General features: G+C 40.7%; 2 protein-coding genes across 3 annotated transcripts in view; one reads left to right on the top strand and one right to left on the bottom strand.

Moving 5' to 3' along the window:
• LOC149139776 (uncharacterized) overlaps window positions 1-27274 on the top strand; it is a 219281-nt gene that overhangs the window by 74760 nt on the left and 117247 nt on the right. The window contains exons 6-9 of one of the 2 annotated variants that reach the window (XM_089446916.1): window positions 26-1788; window positions 1930-3300; window positions 3574-3706; window positions 3917-4053. In XM_089446916.1, coding sequence (XP_089303042.1) covers window positions 26-1788; window positions 1930-3300; window positions 3574-3706; window positions 3917-4053 — 3404 coding nt within the window. Of the gene's footprint in view, window positions 1-25; window positions 3301-3573; window positions 3707-3916; window positions 4054-27274 lie in introns of both variants that reach the window. The other variant, XM_089446915.1, reaches the window with a different exon arrangement.
• On the bottom strand, window positions 12320-15444 carry LOC149139777 (uncharacterized). The gene is made up of 2 exons (XM_089447765.1): window positions 12747-15444; window positions 12320-12622 (listed from the first exon to the last, which is right to left on the bottom strand). The coding sequence occupies exons 1-2, from the start codon at window positions 14949-14951 to the stop codon at window positions 12428-12430; spliced, it is 2400 nt and encodes a 799-aa protein (XP_089303891.1). The 5' UTR covers window positions 14952-15444; the 3' UTR covers window positions 12320-12427.

The following is a 27274-nucleotide window of genomic DNA, read 5'->3' on the forward strand; positions in this document are numbered from 1 at the left end:
AGTTTTTTTTACTTCTTGTCGCCAGTGTTTTTCCTTCCAAGGTTGCTGAAGGTACCACATGCTCAAATGAGTTGGAGACCAAAGAAGAGGAGTCCCGCACGCTTGTTACAGAAGCTGGTTATTTGAACAAAGATGAAGCAAGAGATTATTCTCCTATGCAACCTTTGGATGATCATTCTGGACGTCATATGGAGTTAGATTATCATAACGTGTTTCCATCAGCTGTTACAGAGGTAGCCCGTGCACCTTATAGGGAGATTCGCACACCTGATTTAAATGAAGAGACTTTTGCTTTTGCATCAGTACAAGAGCCATCTACTCCTCAACTCACTGAAGCCTTAGTTGCCAGTATTGACGATGTTCCTGTTTCAAGTTCTTTACAGAAAGGTCACTTACTTTGTTCAAAGAACAGTTCTGTTCCGGTTGAACCATCTTTGGTAACTGTTTCTGTCTCGTGTTCAGTGCCGAGTTTGCCAATGGGGTTTGAACATGGTCAGATGTCAATGTCGTCTCAACATTGTGCGTCAGCATTGCCGAATCCCCAGCTTGAGGTTTTATCAACTGTTCCTGCATTTTGCTCAGTGCCTGGTTTTTCAATGGGGTTTGAACAAGTTGAGATGCTTGAACAGAATCAAAAGATGAAGGGAGTTGAGCCTGAACTTGCCATCAGGGAACAGGTTCAACCAGAAGAGGCATGCATGAAGGGACAAATGGTATCTGGTGAGATTGAATCTATTGATAAGGAAGTGCTGCAACATGCTGTTATGTTTCATTCCCGTCAAGATGTAAATTTGGCACCTATTTCGAATCCCCAACAAGAATTTGTGGTAGAAACAAGTAAGGAAATGTCCACTCCGGCCTACAACTTACAGGCTGTATCATCCCCGATAGGTAATATGTCAATGGCTATGGCTACAGATCATTCAGGTTTTGTACATTGCCCTGTATTAAATACATCTAAGCAGCACTCACATAGTCCTGAATTTCTGGCGCCGAGTAGTTCGACGCAGTTAAGAAACAGAGCTTCAGATGCACAGGAAGTGTCAGCGCTAGGATTTCAGCAGCTCAATCAAGTAGGAGGCAATAGACAGGAGTTCCACTCAGCATTTGGGTCGCAAGAGTATGCCCAGGTTACAAAAACGCAGAATGTAATGATGGACAGACACGTTCAACAAAGTCCTATAGACATGCAGACATTTCCAAAATCCACGTCTGGCCAAGATTTTAATCCTGTTTCAGATGTTCACTCTGATAGTGGCATATCAAGCTCTCAGCAGTTTTCTTTTCATGGATTTCCATTTCCAGCATCTACAGCTCCAAATCTGCAAGTGGGGCCTACGATGGCATTTCAACAGATCAGTCATGTAGAGGTTGGTAAGCAGCAATTGCAATCCACAGCTGGAGCTCAAGATTATGCCGAGGCAAAAAAAATGCAGAACTTAATGATAAACACATCTGTTCAACAAAGTCCTGTATCCATGCAGATATTTCCAAGACACTCATCTGGTCAACAGTTTGATCTTACTTCAGCTCTTCGATCTGGTGCATCAAGCACTGAACAGTTGCAGATTCACTCATTGCCAGCCACGGCAACCACCATTTCAGATAAACACAAGTTGTCTACAGTAGAGTCTTGCTCAGTTCCGGCACCTGTTCCAAATGTGCAAGAGGTGCCTACTATGGCATTTCAGCAAATCACTCAAATAGCAGATCGTGAAAAGCAATCACATTCCACAGCTGGAGCTCAAGAATATGCTCAGGCAAACAAAATGCAGGAGTCAAGGATAGGTACATCTGTTCAACAATATCCTATAGCCATGCAGACATTTCCAACATGCTCATCTGGCCAGCAGTTAAATGCTAATTCTGATCTTCCATCTTTTGTTCATATATCAAGTACTGAACAGTTACCGATTGATGTATTGCCAGCTTCAGCTCCAGCAACTGCCATTTCAGATACACACAAGGCGTATACAATGGATTTTCACCAGCTTAATCAATTGGCAGTCGGTAGGCAGCAGTTTCATTCAGTACCTGGGGCTCGAGAATGTTCCGGGGTGACAGCAACAGAGCATTTAGCATTTAGTGGATCTAGTCAAGAAGTTCCCAAAGTAATGAGAGCAATTCCAACATGCTCTTCTGGCCAGCAATTCAACATTGCTTCAGGCCACCAGTCAGCTGCTAGTATGTCACGCGCTGAACAGTTATCCGTATCAGGAAACGCTTCCGACTTGGCTTATGTCGTGCCTCAGAAGTTTTTGTTTCCTCAAAGCTTACACGTTGCACAAGCTTCTGTTGAGGCTTCAAAGGTTGCACCAGTAGAGGGTCATTTTGGAGAAGCTTGTAATGAGGAAGCCAATCAGCAAAATTCATTGCACTTATCTGTAGCACCAGAAGATTCATGTTTGAATGGACTGCAGCGTGGTATTTCTCAATCAAATGAGGCTGCCACTACTTATTTATCCACTGACATGCCCAGAACTATAAATATTCCTGCTGAAAACATTTGTCCTCGTAGGTCAGAGGTTTCTGCTCCTATTGCAATGCAAGGTGTGTCTCAAGGCTTGGTAGATGGAAGCACGTCGGGAGAGTGGTGCAGCTTTCCTTTGCAAGCAGGCAAAAGTGGAGTCCTTACAGATGTACCTTCCAGAAACATACCAATTAGTTTTCCAGGAACACATGGAATTGGTGCAGATGTACCATATGGTAACATCTTTCGGCCCTGTAGCTCTCGTAAAGAAGCAGGAACATATGGAATTCATGTTGATATGTCTCATGGAAATATTCTTTCACAGGAAGGTACTGCTTCAAAAATAAAAGAGTCAGAAGGATTTCCTAGAGTTGTAGCTTCTAGTAACATGACAGGTCCTATAACATCTCAAGGTCGGTTGTTTTCGCATGCATTTGATGAACTTTCAAATGCTTTATCCGTCTCTGAAACCAGGAATGCAATTGCTTCAAAACCTAAGCAGTTTGTTAGCAGCCAGTTTCAGGCAGAGAATGCACAGCCATCGTCAGAGCTTCCTGCCCGTGAAACTTTACGTTCATCTTCTGATTTTGTCATGCAAGGACATGATGTTTCTGTATTGAAGCAGACAATAACTGAGAAGGAAACACCCAGGGATTCTGACACAAATACAATTTCAACAAAACAAAATGTTGGGAACAAGAAACGGCATCTGATGGATGCTACACCGGTTTTGAAGGAAAACACTCCAGTTTCAAAAAATCGGTCACCGCTGTCAAAGAGAAGCTTGGACTATATTCCACATGATGATGACGTCTTGGCTTCAATTTTAGGTGCTGCGCTCACTCCTGGAAAAAAAAACTCATCTCAAATGCTTGTTGTCTGGATGCCATGTACATCAATGCTCTTCATGAGAGCATACTGTGCTCTAATTTTTAGTGTGTCTATTAGTTCTGGGGGAAGTTTCAGTTTCATCGCTGTGTCTTACTGATTGTTTCCCTGGAGTTCAGTCGCAAGGTTCTCAATAATCACATTTGTTAAACTCCAATCCATAGCGTTTTGGTATTCTTGACATCTTAATATGACATACCTGTTGGATTTTGTAGGAAGAACGCCTGCATTTAAAATTAAGCCAACTCCAGCTGAAACAGTGTCTGCAAAGCGTCCTAAACATACACCTAGAGCAACTCCTATGAAGAGGAAGGCACTGATTGATGTTGCCACGGTTTTACATAGCGAGTGTGTACTCTCTATTCTTAATCTACTGTATCTCTTATTTCTCTAGTTTTTATTGCTTAGTCTTTTGTTCGAGCATGTTTAATTTTATTCTACTATGCATAGTTACTTTGGTGAAAGTCTGTAAGAATTCTTTCAATTTGATAATACATGTACAATATGGGGTTGACTTTTATCTCTAAGATAGGGTTCCTACTTTTTTTACTCTGCTAGTGTAATAAGGCAGCAGTTGGGAAACACTGAAGACATTCGTCGTGTACGCAAGAAGGCTCCTTGTACTTTGCGGGAAATTTGGACGATACAAAAGGAATCACAAGCACAGCAAATATTCTTTGAACCATCAATCCCTGGTGAGCATTAACCTGCGAAAACTAATCCTCTAGCCATATCGTATTGTATGTTGACTGTAACCAAAACAAAGGCACTGAATACATCGCAATTTTCTGAAAATTCTCAATATCTGTTGGAAGTTTTGAGTTTGTCTAAATTCGGTGGTTGGTACTTATTTCTCATTGGTCCACTTGACTTCTCTTCTTAAATGATGGTCTAGTACAACATTTCGTCAAATCCTCATCGGACAACCTTATTGGTATAATAATCACTATCATTAGAAAAGAAAGTATGATCGTGATATGTGTTTTAATTTTCAACCGCCCGGTTCATTTAATTAGCAGCTTTGTTGATTGATCAGTCTGCTATCTTCCCTGGATACAGCCGAATATGTATCAGGTCTGGATCCTTGTCAGATACATGGTTCCTTAATCGATTTGTATCTGGAAGGATATAGCACATATCTGGATGAGATCTAGTACATATACACCTGGGTCCTGGAGCAGATTGCCTATTAGTATCACGAGACAATAAACAAAAGGAATACCCAAATCATAGAATGGACATTCATGGCTATTTCAACAGCTAGACAATAATGTGATTATACGTTATTTGTGCCAGACACACACCCATCAACTACAGCTCCCTTTATGAATTTCTTTTTATCATTTACACATGGAATTTCAATCAATATCCTCGTTTTTGAATAAACCCGTCAAACTATTTCTGGTCCTTGCTTATCAGAAACCATGCAATATGGCAGTTAAAAGATATTAGGCAAGCTCTATTGCCAATCTACTTGAATTTTTTTTGGCAATCATTTTACAACTTTATAAGTACTACTATTGAAAAGCACTTGAAACAGCATAAAGTTTCACGCATAAAAAATATTTTTTGGTTTTGGAAAATATGCCATAGGCTTGTATCTTACGTCAAATAAGACAAGACAAGATAATTTTATTAATATGCAATGAATGACCATAAATAGATCAGAGGGACCACTAGGTACATCAGAGTCAAAACATAGTGCGAGTGCAAGAGTGAGGGGGTGTACATCAGGAGTCAAGACGGATCAGAAACCATTAAATGTGGCAATTAAAAGATATTATCCAAGCTCTGTTGTCAATCTACGTGAAAATTGTTTTGGAAATCATTGTACGACCTTAGAAGCACTGATATTGAAAATCACTTAAAAGAGAATAAACGTTCAGACATAAAAGTCACTTTTTTTTTGAAAATGCATGAAGACATGTATCCTAAGTAACCGGATTCGTTATAAAGGGGCCACGTGTCCGAATTCTGCGAATCGGACACGATTCGCTGGGAATTTGAATCCCAGAAGGGGACACGTCATGTGCTAACGGGATTCGTACGAATCCCGTACGAGTCTCGTTAGGACACACCGTGTCCCGATTCTGGGATTTGAATCCCCTAAATTGAAACCCGCGCGCATAAAAAAGGCGTTGTTCCTTTTGTTTTTACCATATTTCTCTTTTAGTTTTGCATACTTTGAGCTATGGGAAGAGTGGTTGAAGGGAAAGACAAAGATGTGGGATGTCTTCACTGATGATATGGGTCTGGACAACATTGTTGAGTTGGCATTGGCCAACATGGATCTCAATGATCCAGTGCTAGAGCCTGTTAGATTTGATGACGGTGATATTTTAGAGGGGTCATCCTCCACACCAGCAGACACAAAGGTGACTATGGATACAGGGGAGGAGGAGGATGCAGAGGAGAGCAGTGGTGACCATGATGATGAGGACATTGATGCTGATTCTGATTATGACTCTGAGGATTGATGACTCATGAGTCATGGGCTACCTATTGCCCTGAGGCTTGTATACCTGTAGTTGTTTTATATCTTCTATTTCTATTTGCCATTGGCATTGCACTAGCACTACCTATGTAACACATTTTGATTTGATGACTTAATGAGAAAACTACAGCTGTCAATGACTTTATCTTACTATCTTGTAGTTGTAAGTTGTCTTTCATTTATGAATCATGATTTATGTGACCACTGACATGTATTTGAATTTTGCATGTACTATGCATGCTATAGATGAAGATCTATGTTTGAAATCAATGAATTTGTATCATTAATTAGAATTTGTGTAAGAAATATCTAATTTTTAATATATATATATATATATATATATATATATATAATAAAATAATATATAACGAATGCTATGTGTCCTGTTCTGGGGGTCAATGTGTTCGAATCCGACGCTCGAATCCCTTGTATCCTACGAATCCCGAATCCTCGTGTTAGGTGACTTAGCATGTATCTTATGTCATGTAAGATAAGACAAGATAATTTTATTAATGTCCAAAGAATGACCATAAATAAGTCAAAGTGATTACTAGTTACATCAGAATCAAAACATAGTGGGAGTGTGAGAGTGTATTCCAATAAGTACACCAGGAGTCAATACGATGTATTGTCCTCTTCTAATTAAATTGCCCATGGGAGAACAAAGTAGTCCATCTAGATTTTAAACCCGTGGGTTGTAGTCATTTGTAAAGGGGGAAACCTATTATTTTAAGTTATTGGGTTAACATTAGATAATTTGGGGTAAATGGAGGGAAACTTGTAATAAAAGCCAAAATTAGGGCAAATGGAGGGAAACTTGTTAGCCCCTATGTAAATTTTAGGTATGTTCTATGCTGGAGCAATTTATTTCAATTTTCACAGTTAGCTCAGTATCTTTTCTAGATTAGCAATCACATCATCATTAAAGTAAAGTGCAAATAGAACATAAATACAAATCGCAGAAGACAAGCCATGACAAGAGGACATAAAATGTGGCACTAGTCAGGGACAAACCCCAATGTGGGGAAACCCTTGATCAATTCTTCTTACATGTTCTTCAATAGTTCAGCAGAGAGAGAGAGAGATAGTACATTTACAACTGAAGTCAACATTTTGACTTATTTAGATGAGAGCATAGATCATCTCTAAGAAGATGATACATGAGATCAGTTGAAGACATGCTACTTCAACTGATTCTCCAAGGTGACTCCTTCACCTATCATCGTGCGACATCTCGTCATCATGCTACACCTCACCATGCTGCACCCATCATCACAATGCTGGACCTCATCACTGCTGCACCTAATGCTGTACTCTTGTCCCATTGCTTGCTCGCTGTCCCTTGCATGCTTGCTGTACCATTACATGCTTGGTGTACTTGCTGCTAATTACCATACAACTATCCGAATGTTAGTTTGCTGTACCATTGCATGCTTGGTGTACTTGTTGCTAAGTACCATATAGCTGTCTCAATGTTAGTTTGTTGTCCCTTGCATGATGCTGTACCATTGCATGCTTGGTGTACTTGCTGCTAAGTACCATATAGCTGTCCCGATGTTAGTTTGCTGTCCCTTGCATGCTGTTGTACCATTGCATGCTTGGCGTACTTGCTGCTAAGTACCATATAACTGTCCCAATGTTAGTATGCTGTCCCTTGCATGCTGTTATACCATTTTGCTATACTTGCATCACCATGAACTTCCTATATCACACTATTGCTTCAATGTATCATCATCACTGTTTTGGGGCTTCTTTGTTTGCTGCATTTCATGACTGGTTAGGGTATTCTACCAGGTCCTAACAGCCTTCAAAAAGTGGCCAGAATAGCCCTCCACAACTGCGGTTGCCTTTCTAGGATGGGAGGAAAGCCTTGGTTGCAATGCTCGGCTATTCCAACCCCTATTCCACCCTTCGGCCTCCTCTTATTTACTGCGGCTTGCTACAACAAGCCGTCCCTTAGTTGTGGCAGCCCTTCTAAGGGATATTCCTTTACCTAACCACCCCAAAACATCCCCCCTGCCTCTCAACCTCAAGATATGGGCTGCGGCCCTCTTCAACAGCTCCTCGGTCTCCTAGAATAGCCTCCTAACTCCTCGCTGTTCTCTTCTAGGCTTGCTGCGGCTAGGGTATATTCATACCACCGTTAGGACAACGTATAGGCTTCCTTTTTGATAGCGTCTTAAGGTCTCTCCTTACACCCTTCATGACTGTGCATTATACTTCTTCATAGGGCAGCGTAGGGCTTCACAATAGGGCAACGTAGGGCCTCTCCATAGGGCTGCGTTAATGCTTCTCCATAGGGCAGCGTAGGGCCTCTCCATAGGGTTGCATTAGGGCTTCTCCATAGGGCAGCGTAGGGCTTAGGGCACTGCCTCTAAATTAGGGCAACGTTATCCCTTAGGATCTCTCCTCCTACTAAAACCCAAAAACAAGTAGAGAGGAAGAGATCCCAAGTGTGTGTTGAAATGACTTGAAGGCCACCTCTATTTATACTAAAACGTTGAGCACAAGTGGGGTTTATTTGGTTGCTGGCCGACCTTAACGAATAGTCCCATAACACTAATAAATTCATATCTCCATGAATACTTTTTGGAATCGGATGATCTTTAGATTAATCCTACACCTCTCGATGAGAGGGATCCAAGAAAAATATCAGCTGCCATTAATAAGATGACTGTTAAAATTGGCAACTAGGGCCAAACTCCGACAACTAGGGCCAAACTCCATGTGGGTCATCTTATTAATGGTAGCTGATATTTTTCTTGGATCCTTCTCATTGAGAGGTGTAGGATTGATCTAAAGATCATCCGATTCTGATAAGTATTTATGAAGATATGAATTTATTTTGATTATGGACAAATTGTCAAGTCGGCCAGCAACTTATGTAGGCTTAGAAGCCCAACAATCATGTCTATTCAACCTCTACATTTTAGTTTAAATAGAAGAGGACTTGAAGTCATTTGCCACACACACACTCACTCATGTGATCTCACTTCATCCTGTTTTGGGTTTGATGAAGATGAGAGCTAGAGGGAGTGCCCTAGGGTATACGCTGCCCTAGATAACATGCTCTAGATCTAAATGTGGTCATGGGAGAATAAACTCTACGTTGCTTAAAAAGTTGGAAAAGCCAGAACTGTCGGAAAAGCCGGAACTGCCGGAAAAGCCGGAATTGCTAGATTGCCCGAAAAGCAGGAATTGTCGGAACTGTCGGAAATGCCAGAACTGCCGGAAAAGCTAGAACTGGCGGAAAAGTCGGAAAAGCTTGAACTGCCGGAAAATCTGGGAAAGCCGGAACTGCCGGAAAAGCCAGAACTACCGAAAGCCGGAACTGTCGGAAACGCTGGAATTGCTAGAAAGCCAGAACTGTCGGAAAAGCCAGAACGACCGGAAAAGCTGGAACTGTCGAAAAAGTCGGAACTACCTGAAAAGCCGGAAAAGCCAGAACTGTCAGAAAAGTCGGAACTATCGGAAAATCTGGAATCGCCGGAATTGCCGGAACAACTGGAGTATCTGTCTCCGAAGGAGGGCAGCATGGAAGGGATAGCTAACTAACATTGGGACAGTTGTATGGTACTTAGCAGTAAACATACCAAGCATGCAATGTTATAGCTAGCATGCAAGGGACAACGAACATGCCACAACAAGCATGCTAAGGACAACAAGCAAGCAAGGGACAACAAGCAAGCAAGGTACAACCAACACATATGTTAGGATGGAAACATGGTGCAACAATGGCACATAATGCAATACAGTGATGGGTACAGTCATGATTAATGAAGCGTGATGAGATGCATTATAGTGATGATGGGTGCAGCATGGTGCAACGCGGTGAGGTGCAGCATGATGAGGAAATGCAACACAATGATAGGTGAAGGAGTCACCTTGGAGAATTGGTTGAAGTAGAATGTCTTCAATTGATCACATGTATCATCTTCTTAGAGATGATCTATGCTCTTATCTAGATAAGTCAAAGTGTTGACTTCTGTTGTGAACGTGCTATCTCTCTCTCTCTCTCTCTGCTGAACTATTGAAGAACATATAAGAAGAATTGATCAAGGGTTTCCCCACATTGGGGTTTGTCCCTGGCTAGTGCCACATCTTGTGTCCTCTTGTCTTGGCTTGTCTTTTGCGATTTATATTTATGTTCTATCTGCAGTTTACTTTAATGCTGATGTGATTGCTAATCTGGAAAAGATATTGAGCTAACTGTGAAAATTGAAATAAATTGATTTAGCATAGAACATACCTAAAATTAACATGGTATCGCAGCTGAGGTGAAATCAATGCCCAAGCAAGAGTGAAAGAGCAATCACCGAAGACAGTTGGGAAAAGACAAAAGGATCAGTGGATTCCTCATCCCTCTTCAAATTCACCGAGGGTGAAGACGAACCAGAGAATATTATCAAAATGGCACAGTCGAAGTTTCTGATGGCCTACCTAAAGATCACTTCATTGGGAAGTGCAGATCTAAGGGTGGAAGGAAAGGCGGATGCTTTGGTTGCAATAAGTTCGGCTATTATGCGAAGGAGTGTTCGAATGGCAGAGACACATCTCTTGATTAAGATAACAATCATTCCAGGGACATCTTCAATGATCAAAGGAATGACAGGTAATGCAGGTCATCAAGGAAATGATAGACTCTTCAAAGAAAGCAAGGAACCCCAGGTATGAAGAATCAAATGTTGTTTCTGATAAGATAAAGAAGCGTTATCTTGTATTGGCCCTCTCCTTCAGATTCTTTGGGAATCTGGCTTATTGATTGTAGTGATTCAAAGCACTTCATCGGATAAATGGGTGCACTTTCTATTTTGGTAGAGATGGAAACAATCGTGGGATTATACTTGGAGCCGATGCCACCTATCCTGGAAAGGGTGTAGGGAATGTTATTCCGCAATTGAATGAGGGTAACTCAATTCATTTACATAATCTCTTTTATGTACCTGATCGCAAGAAGAACCTGGTGTCCATTTAGCAATGGAAGTCAAAGGTTTCAGGGTGGCACTCATTGATGGAAAGGTACCTGTTTGAAAATAGAATTTTCAAAGATGTTTTTGAGTTCAGGGTTGTATCAAGTTGCTGGAAGTCCACTGGGGACCATGTCCATTGAAACATAGCACCGAAGGTCTGTGAGTCAGATGGTGACAGGGATGTTTGAATTCAAAAAGAGCATGAAAGTACATGTTTGAGATATACCAAAGGAAAATCTTACAAGGGGACCATTCCCCTCATGTAGCAGGTGCACAGGTGTGGAAAAACCCGAGGAGTTTGAGATTCATGATCGGGAATCTCATGTATACAGGTGGAAGAAAGCCCTCTATGGCTTGAAGCAAAACTCCCCGGGCATAGTATGAGAGGATTGATTACTGTCAGATGAAGTTGAGACTCACTAGGAGTGAAATCGATCCAAACCATTACCCAAAGGTTGTGGATGATAGACCTTTTATACCGGCACCTTATGAGGATGACCTATTTCTGACATGTGCAGACCCTCTCATTTGCAGAAGTAAGAGGGAGTTGGATTCCGAATGTGGAATGATAAACTACAAGCCTGTGACTACCTCGAGGATATTAACTTTCATAAGTTATATGGTAGTGATGTTGGACCAGATTTGGGAAATGCCTCTGAGTTTCATAAACTCATTCACGTTGATGTTCTTGGTGAACTTCCGTCCGAACATATGTTTTGCAGTTAGCATGGTGAGCTCATATTTGGTTGAGCCTCACTGGATTGGTGCCAAGAATTCTCTGAGATATCTTTGGGGCACAATCTCTCATGGATTGAGATACACTGCCGGAAATATGAAACTGCATGATTATTCGAATGCTGAGTGGGCAGGTAGTGTGGAGGATCACTAGAGCACTTCTCAGTGCTGGTTCTCTTTGGATTCTGCTTTGATATCATGGATGAGGAGGAAGCAGAAATCAGTTGCTATAAGCACCGCCGAGACTGAATACACAGCGACGGGTATGATCTCGTGTGAAGCTGCATGGTTGCAAAAGCTCTTAAGTGAGCTGTTTGTACCAATGTTGCATGAAGCGGGAGCGAAGCGGAAGCGCGAAGCGCGGAAGCGTCATTTTCCAAAAATCTAGGGAGCGAAGCGTCCGCGGAAGCGTCTGCTATATATATATATATTTTTATATATTTTTTTGCATTTATACTCAAAACAAACATCCCAAATACCAAATTAATTGTAGAAGACATGAAAACATGCATATTTTTGCATAAATCAAGATAGATATGGCATCCATGATTCCATTGTAGTTACTAGTATGTACAACAATCATCTATATTCTAGCTATTACAAACATACATCAAATTTTTAAGCATATTATAATACATAAAACATTTAAGCATATTATAAAACATAAAACATAGAGCATATTATGATTTATCTAGCAAGTGAGCAACTGTCAACATTTGTCATGTCCAAAATTCAAATAATAATGTTTACAAAATATGTCACTTGGTCACCGCCAAGCCAAAAAGGTTCAAAATTCAAATTCACAAGTCTACAAGTCTAATGAGTAATCTATAGACTATGACAAAAAGAAGTAGATTGTGAATATATCTACTAATCTCTCCTCCTTCCACCACGAATAGAACGTGATGGCGTGCCTCCACGTGGTGGCAATGAAGAAAATGGTCCCTGTGTAAGTCGTGGCACTGGAACTGATGAAGAAGAACCCCCTGCTGTTGGTGTTGAACCATGGAACCTAGGACCAGATGGGGGTGGGGGTGGTGGCATATCAACACGGTCATCATCATCCTAGAATCGCTCAAAAAATTCATGCAAAAAAAAAAAAACACTAGTTAACAAAAAAATTAAAAACATGAATTAGAGAAATGCTTTATAAGGGAAAATTGGAAAATTCATACCACAATGGACATACCTGGATAAGAGCATCCTCTAATTGCTCTAGTTGCAACACTCCATCCTCCAAATTGGGCTCCTCTGGATGCTTGTCCCAAGTCAACAAGTCTTTATTAGACTTTGCATCTTCACAGTAATGGGACAACAATCGCAAGTTGTAATGAACATAAACCAAGCTCTCTGCCCGGTCTAAACTCAACCTGTTCCTTTTAACACTGTGGATGAAAGAATAAGAGCTCCAACACCTCTCTGCAGAAGAAGTGTTTACCACCTGTGATAGCACCCGCAATGCCAAACTCTGTAGAAGTGGAGTAGGCCCTCCATGCATGTTCCACCACTCAAGAGCAGAAAAATGCTCTCGATCTTCAATTGAATGCATGCTCCCAAATGGACCAGTGTTGAGCGTATAGTTGCTCACCTGTCTCCGTACCAATGCAGCCTCCTCATTATCAGGGATTAATCTACTCAATGCAGCCATATATTTTTCGTGAACCTCTTTATCTTGGTGTGGTTTTTTCCTGCTTCCCCCCCCAGGTGCTGGTTTTGAAAGCCATGATGGATGATAGTACCTAGGTGTCAAAACATATGCTAATGCATGCAATGGAACATTTAGCATATCCCATCGCTTTTCCACCTCTTCACGAATATAATTGTACAAGGTGGTATCTCTAGGCTCAACAATGTCTTTAATCTGCCCCAACATGCTATCCATTTGCTCATACACCTCCCCAATTACTGGTCGATCTGAATCTGCAAACTTGATCATGTAATAAATTGGTTTGGTGAATTGCAAAACATATTTAACCTGTGACCAAAAGTAAGTGTCAAGAACAGTGTCCTTGACTACATTAGCAGTAGCACCATCTGTACACTGGTTAATTTCATCCCATGTTTCAGCACACACCAGATTAGTTAAAGCTTGTCTCACCTTCACTAGCCGCCTAAAGGTGAGGTAATAACTAGAAAATCTTGTTTTTGCAATTTTAAGCAATTGCAACTTGGAGTAAGTGCCATAGAAGTAGTTTACCCTTGTATGCCCTGTGATGAATTTAATGAGCTGCTTCCCTTTCCTGTAAACCTCAGCAATCCACTCACATTCTTTGTGTTTCACAATATCATGCATCAAAAGGTTCAATGTGTGAACCAGGCACCCAGACCAAAAGATGTGTGGATGAGTACGCTCAATAATTTTTCCTGCTGCCTTACAATTTGCTGCATTATCTGTGATCACTTGAACCACATTATTCGGACCAACATCTTTGATTGATTTCAATAGGAGATCTGGAATGTTTTGTGCAGTTGCACTGATGGAGGAGGAGTCATGACATGCAATAAATACTGCACCCTTAGAAGAAACACCAAGAACATTTATCAAATGTTGGTTTCTAATATTTGTCCACCCATCTGATACAATGGATACCCCATAATCCACCCACTCATGTGTAAAACGTGTCAAAGCTCTTTGAACCTTAGCTTTTTCTCTTTCTAATAACACTGTTCTAGCTTTCTCATAGTTGGGGGCCTTGTATCCTTTTGGGGCTTCATTGATGGCCTTTACCATGTCATGCCAATAGGGAGAGCGAAGCACATTGAATGGTACACCGCAAGCACAAAGAAAACGGACTACCTTTCCATCCACATCATCCCTCCCAGAAACATTAAGGAAATCCCCTATTGTTTTTCTACCTCCAGAGGTTGCAGAAGTACCATGAGGAGATGGGCAACTACCAAATTTAGAGTTTGCACTTGATTCTGAATGAGTTTTTTGTTTCTTGTTTTTTTGTTGTGCAGCCATCTCTATTTTGATGTATTTTTGTCTTTGTTCACTTGAAATTTTTGGGCAAATGGCTACCCCCACAGAACCCTTTTTTTCATCACTCTCTAGCACCCCACAAAGATGCCTCCTCAGACGGGTATATGAACCCGTATATGGTTTTCCTCCATGACAATCATGAGGGCACATCCATTTGTAAGATCCACCACCCTTTCCCCCTTCAAGTTTGGTCACATAGTTCCACAAGGGATTTGATGTACCTTTCCCATCTTGTGCTTCAGTGTCCTCTTCAAGTTCATCCCCTTCCTCTTCAAACCCTTCCTCCTCATCATACATTGGGTCACTACTATTAGGACCAAGTTCATCCCCTTCCTCTTCCCCTCTATTCCTCACCCTTGCCATCATTAAAACCAAGAGTGGAATGATACATAGAAGCCAAAAGAACACCATCTTGGAATATGGATATAGGTGGTGGACAACCTGTAAATAAAGGAGCAAGTAGAAACAATGGGAAAGAGTAGGAGAGGGAGGAGAAAAATACAATTTTTTTTTCAAAAAAACAAGGGAGTTTGGGGTTTGAACTTACCTCTTTAGCTCTTGTAGATGAAGTCCTCCAAGCTCTTGCTCCAAGCTCCTCCTCCTTCTCCTAGCTCCTCCTCCTTCTCCTAGCTCCTCCTTCTTCACTCCTCCAAGCTCTCCTCTCTTCTCCTCTCCTTTCCTCTCTTCTCTTCTCCTCTCCTCTCTTCTCTTCTCCAACTCTCATAAACTCAAAGTGAGAAAATGAGAAGAGAATGGGGGCTTTATTCTTTTCTAAAGTCACCCTAGACTCACCCTAAACTAACCTAACCCACCCCCTCATGCTAGTTAAGTCACATGTTAAAACAAATTTAAAAAAAATAAATTAAAAATCCGCTGGCCGCGGGGTTGCTTCCGGAAGCGCCTGGGTGGCGTGCGGTTCCGGGCCGGAAGCGTGGCGCCACCCCGTGCCCGAACCGCCCTCCGATCCGCGGTTCCGGGCGGTCGCAACCCAAAAAGGCAGGAATCGTTTTTTTTTAACGGATCCGCGCAACCGCCAAATCCGATCCGCGCTTCCAGGGTGGATTCCGGGACGGTTCGCTCCGATCCGCGGTTCCGGGTTTGGATCCGGCGGGGGGGGGGGCGATTCCTGCAACCCTGGTTTGTACACATGATGAATACTACTGTGATTCTTTGTGACAACTAGAGGTGGGATTCGATGATTGCTCCAACAGATAGACATCAGATACTGCCTTATCTGTGATATGGTAAATCAATTTGCGAGGAGAGTCCATCACATTGAGACTGATGTACATGTTGCATACATTTTTTGTCAAAGCCCCGGGGAAAGATTAAATCTGTAACTTTCCCGAACGACTTGGAGTCATTGAGAGACCTTCTTATAAGGGTCCTTCATGTTGCACGCATTGAGCTCTGGGAGCTCTTGGGGGCTTGGGGTACTTACTGGAGCAACATACGACCACAACGTGACTCACCCTCCCTTGGTGGTACGCTACAGAACAGGATGATTCGTTCTCCGTGGCGACTGTGGAACAGGATGGTTCGTTCTCCTGTGGGCCAGGATGATTCATTCTCTGTGGCGACTGTGGAACAAGATGATTCGTTCTTTGTGGCGACTATGGAACATGATGATTCGTTCTCCTATGGGCTAGGATGATTCGTTCTCCGTGGCGACTGTGGAATAAGATGATTCGTTCTCCTGTGGGCCAGGATGATTCGTTCTCCGTGATGACTGTGGAACAGGATGATTCATTCTCTTGTGGGCCAGGATGATTCGTTCTCCGTGGCATCCATTGACAAGATGATTCGTTCTCCTGTGGACAAGATGATTCGTTCTCTATTGATGCATCCTACCCATGCAGTCTGGGACTCATGGGAGTACCTCTCATCTGATCAATGAGCAAGGAAATGAGGATAGGGACCATAGTAGTTCTATCGATGGACGCATCGTTGTATCTACCGTACTCCCTATGCTAGGATGACCTCCATTGATTTGGGATCAATGAAACTGATCTAGGATCAGTATGAGTGGTTTGAGACACTCTGTTGCGATATTGATCTGGGATCAATGAAACTGATTTGGGATCAGTGTGAGTGGTTTGACACACTCTCTTGTGATATTGATTTGGGGTCAATGAAACTGATCTGGGATCAGTATGAGTGTTTTGAGACACTCTCTTGTGATATTGATCTGGGATCAATAAAATTGATTTCGGGTCAGTAAGAGTGATGTGACACACTCTCTTTAGATGAAACTAACTTCGGGTCAATAGAGAATGGTATGAGACATTCTCGATCAATTCTTCTTCATGGTTCAGCAGAGCAAAGCAAACCAGAGCTCAGCAGATCAAAGGAGAGCAAAGTAGTACAGGGCACTGATGGCAGAGATAGTATACTCGGACATATGGCTCAGCGGATGGAGTTCTCCCTAGTTGAGAGGGAGTGTTAAAATTGGCAACTAGGGCCAAAATCCATGTGGGTCATCTTATTTATGGCAGCTGATATTTTTCTTGGATCCCTCTCATCGAGAGGTGTAGGATTTGATCTAAAGATGATCCGATTCTGATAAGTATTTATGAAGATAGGAATTTATTTTGATTATGGACAAAATGTCAAGTCGGCCAGCAACTTATGTAGGCTCAGAAGCCCAACAGTCTGTCTATTCAACCTCTACGTTCTAGTATAAATAGAAGAGGACTTGAAGTCATTTGTCACACACACACTCACTCTTGTGATCTCACTTCATCCTGTTTTGGGTTTGATGAAGATGAGAGCTAGAGGGAGTGTCGAAATTGTCAGAAAAGCCGGAACTGCCAGAAAAGCCGGAACTGCCGGAAAAGCTGGAACTGCCGGAAAAGTCGGAACTGCCGGATAGCTGAAACTGTTGGAAAAGTCGGAATTGCTGGAAAAGCCAGAAAAGCCGGAACTGCCGAAAAAGCCAGAACTACCTGAAAAACCGGAAAAGCCGGAACTGCCGGAAAAGCCGGAACTACCTGAAAAGCCGGAATTGCCGGAACAGCTAGAGCATCTGTCTCCGAAGGAGGGCAGCATGGAAGGGATAACTAAAATCATTGGGACAGTTGTATGGTACTTAGCAGCGAATACACCAAGCATGCCATGTTACAACTAGCATGCAAGGGACAACGAGCATGCAACAACAAGCACGCTAAGGACAACAAGCAAGCAAGTTACAACCAACACATAGGTCAGGATGGCAACATGGTGCAACAATGGCACATAATGCAGTACAATGATGGGTATAGTCATGATTAATGAAGCGTGATGAGATGCAGCATAGTGATGATGGGTGCAGCATGGTGCAACGCGGTGAGGTGCAACATGATGATGAAATGCAGCATAACGATAGGTGAAGGAGTGACCTTGGAGAATTAGTTGAAGTAGCATGTCTTCAATTGATCTCATGTATCATCTTCTTAGAGATGATCTATGCTCTTATCTAGATAAGTCAAAGTATTGACTTCTGTTGTAAACGTGCTATCTCTCTCTTTCTCTCTGCTGAACTATTGAAGAACATATAAGAAGAATTGATCAAGGGTTTCCCCACATTGGGGTTTGTCCCTGGCTAGCGCCACATCTTGTGTCCTCTTGTCTTGGCTTGTCTTCTACGATTTATATTTATGATCTATCTGTAGTGTACTTTAATGCTGATGTGATTGCTAATCTGGAAAAGATATTGAGCTAACTGTGAAAATTGAAATAAATTGCTTTAGCATAGAACATAACTAAAATTAACAAAGACCCAGATGGAGTTTGGCCCTAGTTGCCAATTTTAACACCCTAAAATTAAAATAAGGAGGGAAGACCCCAAGAGGAATCTATAAAAAGGAGAGGGGGTTCATTTTGATCATCATTGATTGTTGATCATTCTAATTTTTGGGCTGAGGCTCTTGGAGGGTTTTAAGACCCCTTTTTTCTTAGGTTGGTTTTGGTGGTAAAAGATTCCACCCTAGCCAATCCACCTTTCTCCTTACTCTGTTAACATAATTTTTGAGGCAACAATTATGTGGCCTAATGCTAATGCTCAAGAAACCAATAAGATGATCCACAATGATGGTCAAAATGAATTCATCCCTCTCGTATTTATAGATTTTCTAGAGGAGTTTTCTCTTCTTTCATGATTGAGTAAATTTCACTTCAAACCAATGTTGTAGTAATCGTTATCGGGATATTATCGGCGAGGGGAAAAATTGTAAAAATCGGGAAAAATCAGGAAAAAATTGCAACATACAAAAATATTCATTTTTTTTTTTCAATTTTTTTAATATCTAAAGCATCTACAACATAAAATAAATACATTGACACATAAATATGATAAACGAACTAATATATAAGATGTTTAATATCATTTCGAGTGCTACATTACACATAACGGTGAATCATGTCTTGAATATTAAGTCTTGACTCATGACTCCCAACTCAGCCTCAAAATATCAACAAAAAATATAATAATGTATCTCATAAATCATAATGTCATATACAATGAAATGAACTAAATAACTAAAGTCTAATACTACTGATGTCCTCTGCCCCTCTTGCAAGAAAATGCAATAGCTTTCCCTTTCCCTCTAGATGTAGATGCCGGTGGAGTTGGCAATGGACTCTGCTGTGCTCTTGAAGTTGAAGAACTAGGAGCTATAGGAGGTAGACGACGTCCTCTACTGTGGCAAGGGTAGCTCGGGTAGGTGGTGTCACCTCCTCTTGTTGCTTCGCCTCCTCCTCCTCCACTACCTCCTGCTCTAACTAATCACCGACAGACTCCATGAGTGGCCTCTCGGCCTCAACCCTCCATGCAGCAGTGGTGTCAATCCCATTCAATGAGATGGCCTCCATATCAGGTATCCTCTCAAGTTGCCTCACCCACAATCGAAGATTGTAGTAGACGTAGACCATGTCATTAAGTCACTGGTACTCCAACCTGTACAAAGATCATGAAATAATAATCATAAAAAAAAAAACATTGTTTAATGAATTCAAAAAATTATTTGGAAATTTGCAATATTTTAAGTGTTAACCTGTTGCGCTTCTTGTTGTGTATTTTTTCAAATACATTCCATTTGCGGTCGCATCCTAAGGAGCTACATGTTTGGCTGAAGATTCGAATGGCAAGCTTTTGCAAAATGGGTACCATGGCACCATACATTCTCCACCATGCATCTACAACAAAATTACAAATAAAATTTTAAATAAACATAAGAAAAAAATGAAATTTGAAAGTTGAAGAAAGTATGAAGTTATGAACTTGAAGAGACAATGGAATTTGAAACAAACTAAAAAATACTTGGCATTTTAGTCATCCTATCAGTCACAACCATGTCAAAGCCAAATGTGCCACCTGCCATCCTGTATGTCTCAATTTCTTTGGAGATTTCTGTATGTTCTGCTAGAGATCGCACCATCCTTTGAACACAGGTTAAGAATCCATCCATGATCTCAACATCAAATATGAATCCACATGGGTAAGAAAATGCGGGGTTAAGGTAGATCCCTGCAACATGAATGGGACGATGGAGTGTGTTGTTCCATCGTTCATGAATCACTTCCCATAGGAGGAGTTGTCTCTGAAACCTCTCATCTCCCTTATCATCATAGTAGGCCCGAATGGATTTTTTCGCCTTGTCCATGGCCTCATACAAATAGGCCATTGCGGGCTTCTCAGCATCAACTAATCGAAGAACCTTTACCAAAGGTTCAGTAACAGTGCACACCTCCTGCACTCCCGCCCAAAAGTCTTCTTGGTATGAAACTAATCTGCATATGGCCTCTTGCTCTGGTTTGCGGCCCATTGTCAAAGCACGCCACTCCTCTAAAAGAAACATTCTCTTCACATCCCACATAGAATTTAAGAGGGATTGAAGAGATATGAAACTGGTGGCAAACTATGTAATGGCGGGGCACACCAACTCTTTGTTGTTGGTGAATTTTCTCATCAAGCTAAGCACAGATGTATGATTATATATAAATTTTGTAATGCTTTTTGATGACTCAACAATATCTTGACAAAGGAAATTTTCCCTATGTCCATCCTTGATGTTTGACATCCTCTTCAAAGGTGGATGGTTCAACTTCTATTAACTTCGTCATGTAGGCAACATACCTTGTATATATTTTGGGCTTCTTACTTTCCCTGAATGTGCCTTTGGCTGCTCCATGCCCTTCTGCATCTAGAAGGGTAGACTTCAATAAATTAGGTCTCTTTTTGTTTTCAGGGATGATCACTGGTTGCACAAGTTCACTGGGACCTTCATCTTCATGATTTGAGTTCTATTCCTCCCTGGTGCATTCTTCCTCAAATATTGGAAGTTCTTCATCATCGAAATCCATCGAGATGTCCTTTGATTTCTTGAATGCAATACTTTCATCAAAGATTGCATCTCAACTTACTTCTATTCGGTGTCCTTCCTTTATCTAGATCCTATATGCCTTTGAAGTATTACTGTAGCCAACAAATATTTCCTTCATGCTTGAAGGATCCAACTTCTTTCTTTGATCCTTTAGAATGTGAATATAGACAGTACAACCAAATATTCGAAGATGGTCCACGCTTGGTTTCTTTGCAGTGAGTGCTTCTTCAAGAGTCATGTTGTCTAGTGATTTGTGAGGACTTCGATTTTGAATATATACAACAATCTTTGTTCCTTCACCCCACAAAATTTTTGGCAAATCTTGATCATGTAACATGGCTCTTACACTTCAATATATCAATTCTTTCGTTCAACAACTCCATTTTGTTCAGCATTGTATGGGACTATCAACTCCCTCTTTATCCCAGCCTCCTTACAAAAACTATGTGTTCCTTTGAAGTTTATTCTTCTCCATTATCAGATCTTAAAATCTTTATCCTTCTTTTTGTAAGGTTCTCCACTTCAGTTTTGAATTCTTAAAAATTGTTGAATACGTCATCTTTGGTCTTCAGCAAATAGACCCAAGTTTTCCTTGAGTGGTCATCAATGAATGTTACATAATATAGATGACCTCCAAGAGACTTTGTAGACATAGGACTGCAGAGATTAGAATGAATGAGATCCAAAATTTCATTTGACCTTGAGGCACTGCTTCCAAATGGTCTCTTGACATTTTTATTTAATGCACATCCCTTGCTTACTCCTTCATGATCCTCTTTGAGTTCAGGGATGCCACCCACCATTGAATTTAGAGTTGGTAAAATTTTCTAGTGAAGGTGACCAAACCTTCTATGCCAAAGTTCACATGGACTTACTTCATTGTGAACCAAGGCTTGAGAGAGAGGAGTCAGTAATTTGTAGTCTTCCTTCACGAATCCCAATCATCTTTGCATTTTTGATGCTAGAGTTTTTATCCCATAATACAAACTTTCCATCTATAAAAGCAACTTTATCTCCTTTATATTCTAGACATGAAATAGGAAGTAGATTCTTTTGCAAACCTGCAACAAATAAGATGTTGTTGAGATGAATATTTCCTCCATTTTCTAGCTCTAGCGAGGTTGATCCAATTCCTATTATATGATAGCTCTTCTTGTTACCAAGCTTCACAGAGTAGGAAGATTTTCCTCTTGATAAGGTATTTAGATGTTTATGCTCACCTGGCATATGTCTTGATGCTCCACTGTCAATGACCCAAATATTCTCATCTTCAAATCTGCCGGTAAGTGATAAGAATAGTCCTTCGTCCTTTATAGAAGTCTTGATCATTCTATTCTCGATGGATAATAGGAAATTCCATAATACTTTGATACCTTTCTTGAGATGACTTGCTACCATAGAACATTTCTTCAAAGATTTCTTCAAGGATATATTGATCTTCACCATGCCCTTAGCCAACCTTAGCTCTGATCCCATGTTGAGAAATCTATAGGGCTATAGTAAGGATGATTTCTCTTAAATTTGATCAATTGCTTGTGATGCCTTTTTACTTTTTCTTTCTTGTTAGCTTCTTCTCTTATTATTATGTCATTCTTATCATCAAACAACTATCAAAACAAGAAGATCAACAATACACAGGAAGATAGGATATAGGCTGCAAGCCAGGGCCAAAATCTCTGCACTCGAGAGGAAAACCCACAAATCTCTTCTTATAGATTCTTCAATTGACGAATTCCAAGACCTCTACAACAAGACCAATACCCTTCCAAGACCAAGTCCGACCTTCTTGATGATGTGCTTCCTTTGTCAAAGTCAAACCCAGTCAAATCTCTTCCAGTAGCACAACTTCAAGACCCAACGACAAAATTGCGGCCTCTACTGCAAGTCTGAAATTTTTGGCCCCTGCAATAGCTACTGGCTCCACACATGTCAGCAAATTTAGGGCTTTAAAGGCTTTCCTTGACCTTCACTTGAGTTTCTCCTTCTTCTAGGGCTTTTGGATGACCTAATTAACCTTCCTTCGACCGTCTTTCTTCAATTTCGATCTTACAGCAGGAAAACCCTAGCCTCCTTTCCTTTGCACGCGTGAAAGAGAGAGAGAAGTAGCCCAAACACTTGTCTTCGTCCTTCTTCCTTCTTTGCTGGCCTTCTTGTTCTTCTCCTTCGCTTGAATGATGAGATGATGAATGATTTCCATAGGAGGAATGTCCATAGGAGGTCGAGTTTCCTCCTATATATAGACTTCCAAGGTGGATGAAATGCCTTAGTTTTCGCTGACTTGGTCTTGGATCATATCTTGACACTTTTAAATACAAAATAATTCTTTTTACAAGTTACAATGTGCTTGATGTGGTCTTCATCATATGACAATGACTCGTTTGACTTCTTGACCCTAGGATAAACCCTAGAAGTACTCAATGGGTGCTTGACCTCTAAAATAAAAGAACTTGAGCATGAAACACATGCTCAAAATAACAATAATAATTTAAAAACCTTATCTACAAGGCCTAGAAGTGACGACAAGGCCATATGTTATGTAAAAGGTGAATGACCCTTCACTCTTAATGGAAGGATCAAAAAAAGCACAACCTCAATTATTCAGTGGAGAGAAGGACGTTAATATAAGATGCAGGATTAAGTTGCTTTCAAAGAGAACATTTAAAAGAGTGAATTTAAACATAGGCACTTTGAAACGCCTCATTTCATAATGAATGCCCCACTAAAGACACATAAACCCAATAATTGAGTCAGTAAACAAGAAGAAAGTGTAATCACCCGCCTACTAACCCCAAATCCAACTAGAGTTAGAAGGAGGTGGTTACTTTGCTAACCCAGCTCCCAAAGTACAATTTTGGGAATGAAAGCTAAAATTCTCAATTTTTTTAGACTTTTCTAGAGTTTCAAATAAACAACATCATTGCGTTTGTCTCGTCGAGCTGATTCCAACGATATAAATTTCACCTCAACCTGACTTACGAATCAAAAGTTATGTCCTTTTAAAGATTGACCATAATGACCATTCCACGTCATCATGACCTCCACGTGGCTGCCTTAGAGAGGCCCACGTGGAAAGTGATGTTGTGCACGTGCCACGGACCCACCAGAACCCACATGGCACCTGTCAGATGATCTCTGTGGACAAGACCACGTGGCAGGAACAACTCCCAAGGAGGTTGGGTTCAGCCCTCCCTCCGTGGTGCATTATTGAATTTTTAACGACGGGCTTGATTCCTGACCTTTGACCTAGGTTAGGGTCGACCCTACCACACTTCCGTTTCATTTCATTGGGTTGGGGCGGGTCCGACCCCTGATGCCCCGACCCTTTGACAGCCCGACCTGCTGGCCTGGAGAGTCTGTTCGGCCTGCTGGAGGTTGGGCCTTTCAAGCTGACCTTCGACCTGGCTGACCTGCTAACAAAATTTGCAATTTTTTTTATTTTTTAAAATTTATGGCACTTTAACAGTGCTGGAACTTTTCAAACTTTTCAAGCCTTATCGCCAGCACTTAATGGCAAATAGATACATAAGGATCTTAGGGTTAAACTTATGAAATACTCAATCATATGCGTGATATCAATTTAACAACATTTTTTTAGTGCATTCTTTAGAAAATGTAGAGAGCTGTAGCAATTTGTTAACAGAGTATGAAACTCATTTTCTTGGCTCAACAGCCCTATCAACTGAGCAATTAAGTGACAAGCGATGGCAATAAAGGCTCCTTCCGTTCATCAAAAAATGTACCCATTAACATTGAAGAAATTTTCCATTACATATACAACAATTTAAACATGCAATAAACACAAGGTTTCAAATCTTTCCAGAATATTCATTAACACTGTTGCGCACTTCTTTCTACCAGTGCAACCCATCACCGTCATATTGAAGTAACCCCTGCATCCAAGATGTTAGTATAAGACCATGCATTTCACATCCTCATGTAGCTTGAAAATTCCACAGTAAACATGCATAGTCCTTTAATCAAACAAATTCATATCATTGCAAAAAATTAGACTGCATGCTAGTTAGTGCAAGAACTAAATGAATTCTGCCACATGCTATTCCAGCACCTTTTACACAATAACAACAACACATTGGTCAATTCATAAAGTTAAAGAAATCATGAACCATGCCATCAATAAACATCATTTTCAGACCAGCAATGAATATATATATATATATATATATATTTTCTTGATTTCTTGAGAACATGAGAGATACTTATCTCAAAACTAATGGGCAATTGAGTCTAGGACTATGACTCTCCACCCAACCATAGACAACTACAACCAAGTCTCACTTATAGTTGTCACCCTGAGCCTGATTCTAGAGGTCGAGGGATCTTTTGCTTCAGGGATTAAAACACATACATCAGCTGAAATTGGGACTCCAGAGATTCAACCATCTCCACCTACAAGCTGAATTAAAACCAATAAAAACACACAGGGATTCTAGAGACTAGCGGTCTCCACCCTGAAAAACACAACACTATGGTTCCACCCAATGCAGAGATTGCAGAACGCACAGTAAAATCGACATACAGCAAAGGAACATTCAGAAATCCTCCAGGGATTTTCCATGATCAATTCTTTCACCCCAGCGCCCTTTGGGATTTCTTGAGAAACACCATCTCCACCCTCCAGGCCACCAGGGACTTGAGAGGCAATCAATTCCCCTCCTTGTGATTTCTTCCAGCTCTTTTGCCAACTGAAAACTTCATTCATTTTTGCTGTTCAGCCTCTCTTAGTAATTCAATTTTTTTCTCTCGCTGTTCCCATCTTTTCCAACAATTCAATCTTCTTCTTCTTGACTGTTCAAATTCCTTTTACCTTTCAAATTCCTCATTTGAATTTTCTGTACATTAATATTATTTCCAGCAAGTAATCACCCCATCCCTCTGGAATCTGTGCATTGAGAAATCCTTAGGGCAGCTAATTAAAATGATTTCTCTTAACTTGATAGGTGCTTGTGATGTTCTCTTACTTGTTTAATTAGATTCTTCTTCTGCTTATTATTATTATGTTCTTTATCATCAAACAACTATTAAAATCATGAAGATCATCAAAGACAAATGGAAACCAGAAGTAAGCACTCAGCCAGGGCAAAACCCCTTTCCTAGGGGAAAACCCAAAAACTTCTTCTCTTCTTCAAGAATCAAGTCAAATGAAAGAATCTAGACCTTTTCACCAAGACAAAGACTTTCCTCTATCGACCAAGCCAGCCTCCCATGAAGAAGTCAAACTTTCAAATATCAAGTCAAGGAAAAACATCTTGTTAACTAGGGTTTTGGCCCCTTTCTTGCTCCTGCAATCTTCGGTCTTCTAACACAGTCCTGCACCCGCTTCTCCGTACCTTCGTACTTCAGCTTCAGCATTATACACTTGTGGCAGGAAGGAGCAGAATTTTGGTCTCATTCTTCTTTGCTTGGTCTCACTCTTTCTTGCAAGTATACGATCTTCATTTCTAGCTTCTTCGCATTCCTTATCTTCCTTAGAAACTGCAGATCGAATAGATGTATGTGTGTACTCTCAATAGGTCGAATGCATGGGTATTTATAGTAGTTTGAAGCTGTTCTTTGAGGCTGATTTGAAGGACCTGAGGCTGACTTGGTGGAAGAGGATTATATGACTCATTTACTTCAAAATAAATTTTCTTTCTTGACATGCAAAGTCCAAGAAGGGTCTATCACATGATGACAAAGACTAGTACTCATGACTAACCCATAGAGCACTCAATGGGTGCTTTTGATCTAGAAATAAAATAATGAAGCATGAAACCCATGCTTATAAATAAATTTTCTTTTACAAAAATATTTCTTTTTCTTTGTTTTGACATCATGATTCAAATGCAATTATGCAGATCGATACTAGTTACATTTCTCATCACTGTTTCCCATTATTCAGACTTTTTTTTATTTTTATACATAAATATAAGTTAATTTGGGGCTGTCACAGAAAGAAAACAAGAATAACCAAAAGCTGACTAATTGTAAAAATGACCTTGAGGGTGTACCTAGAATATGACAACTAGATTTTGGTTATTCTGTTGAGTCTGCTTGTCTGTGATACATTCATGTGCCTCTTCAAAGATTTTGTCAGTCTCCTATAAAATATGTCATTGTACTATACTGTTTTCTCCAATATCATTTAGAGAACGGCCAAGCTACTAGATAGATATTGCTTTCTTCACCAATCTCAGTCGCTCCATAATTGGTATATCTTGTGGGAAGGCTCCTGTAGAGTACCTGGCAATGTGTTCATCTTAAATTTCAAGAATGATCAATATCATTATATCAGTGAATATGCATGTGTCTTACATTCCAATAAAGAACATTATGTTTACATCAGTGAAATTCTTATTAGTGATACTACATATAGAG

This window comes from Pinus tabuliformis, chromosome X (assembly GCF_031772625.1).
Source record: "Pinus tabuliformis cultivar Carrire ecotype Pingquan chromosome X, CPIR1, whole genome shotgun sequence".
Taxonomy (NCBI): domain Eukaryota; kingdom Viridiplantae; phylum Streptophyta; class Pinopsida; order Pinales; family Pinaceae; genus Pinus; species Pinus tabuliformis.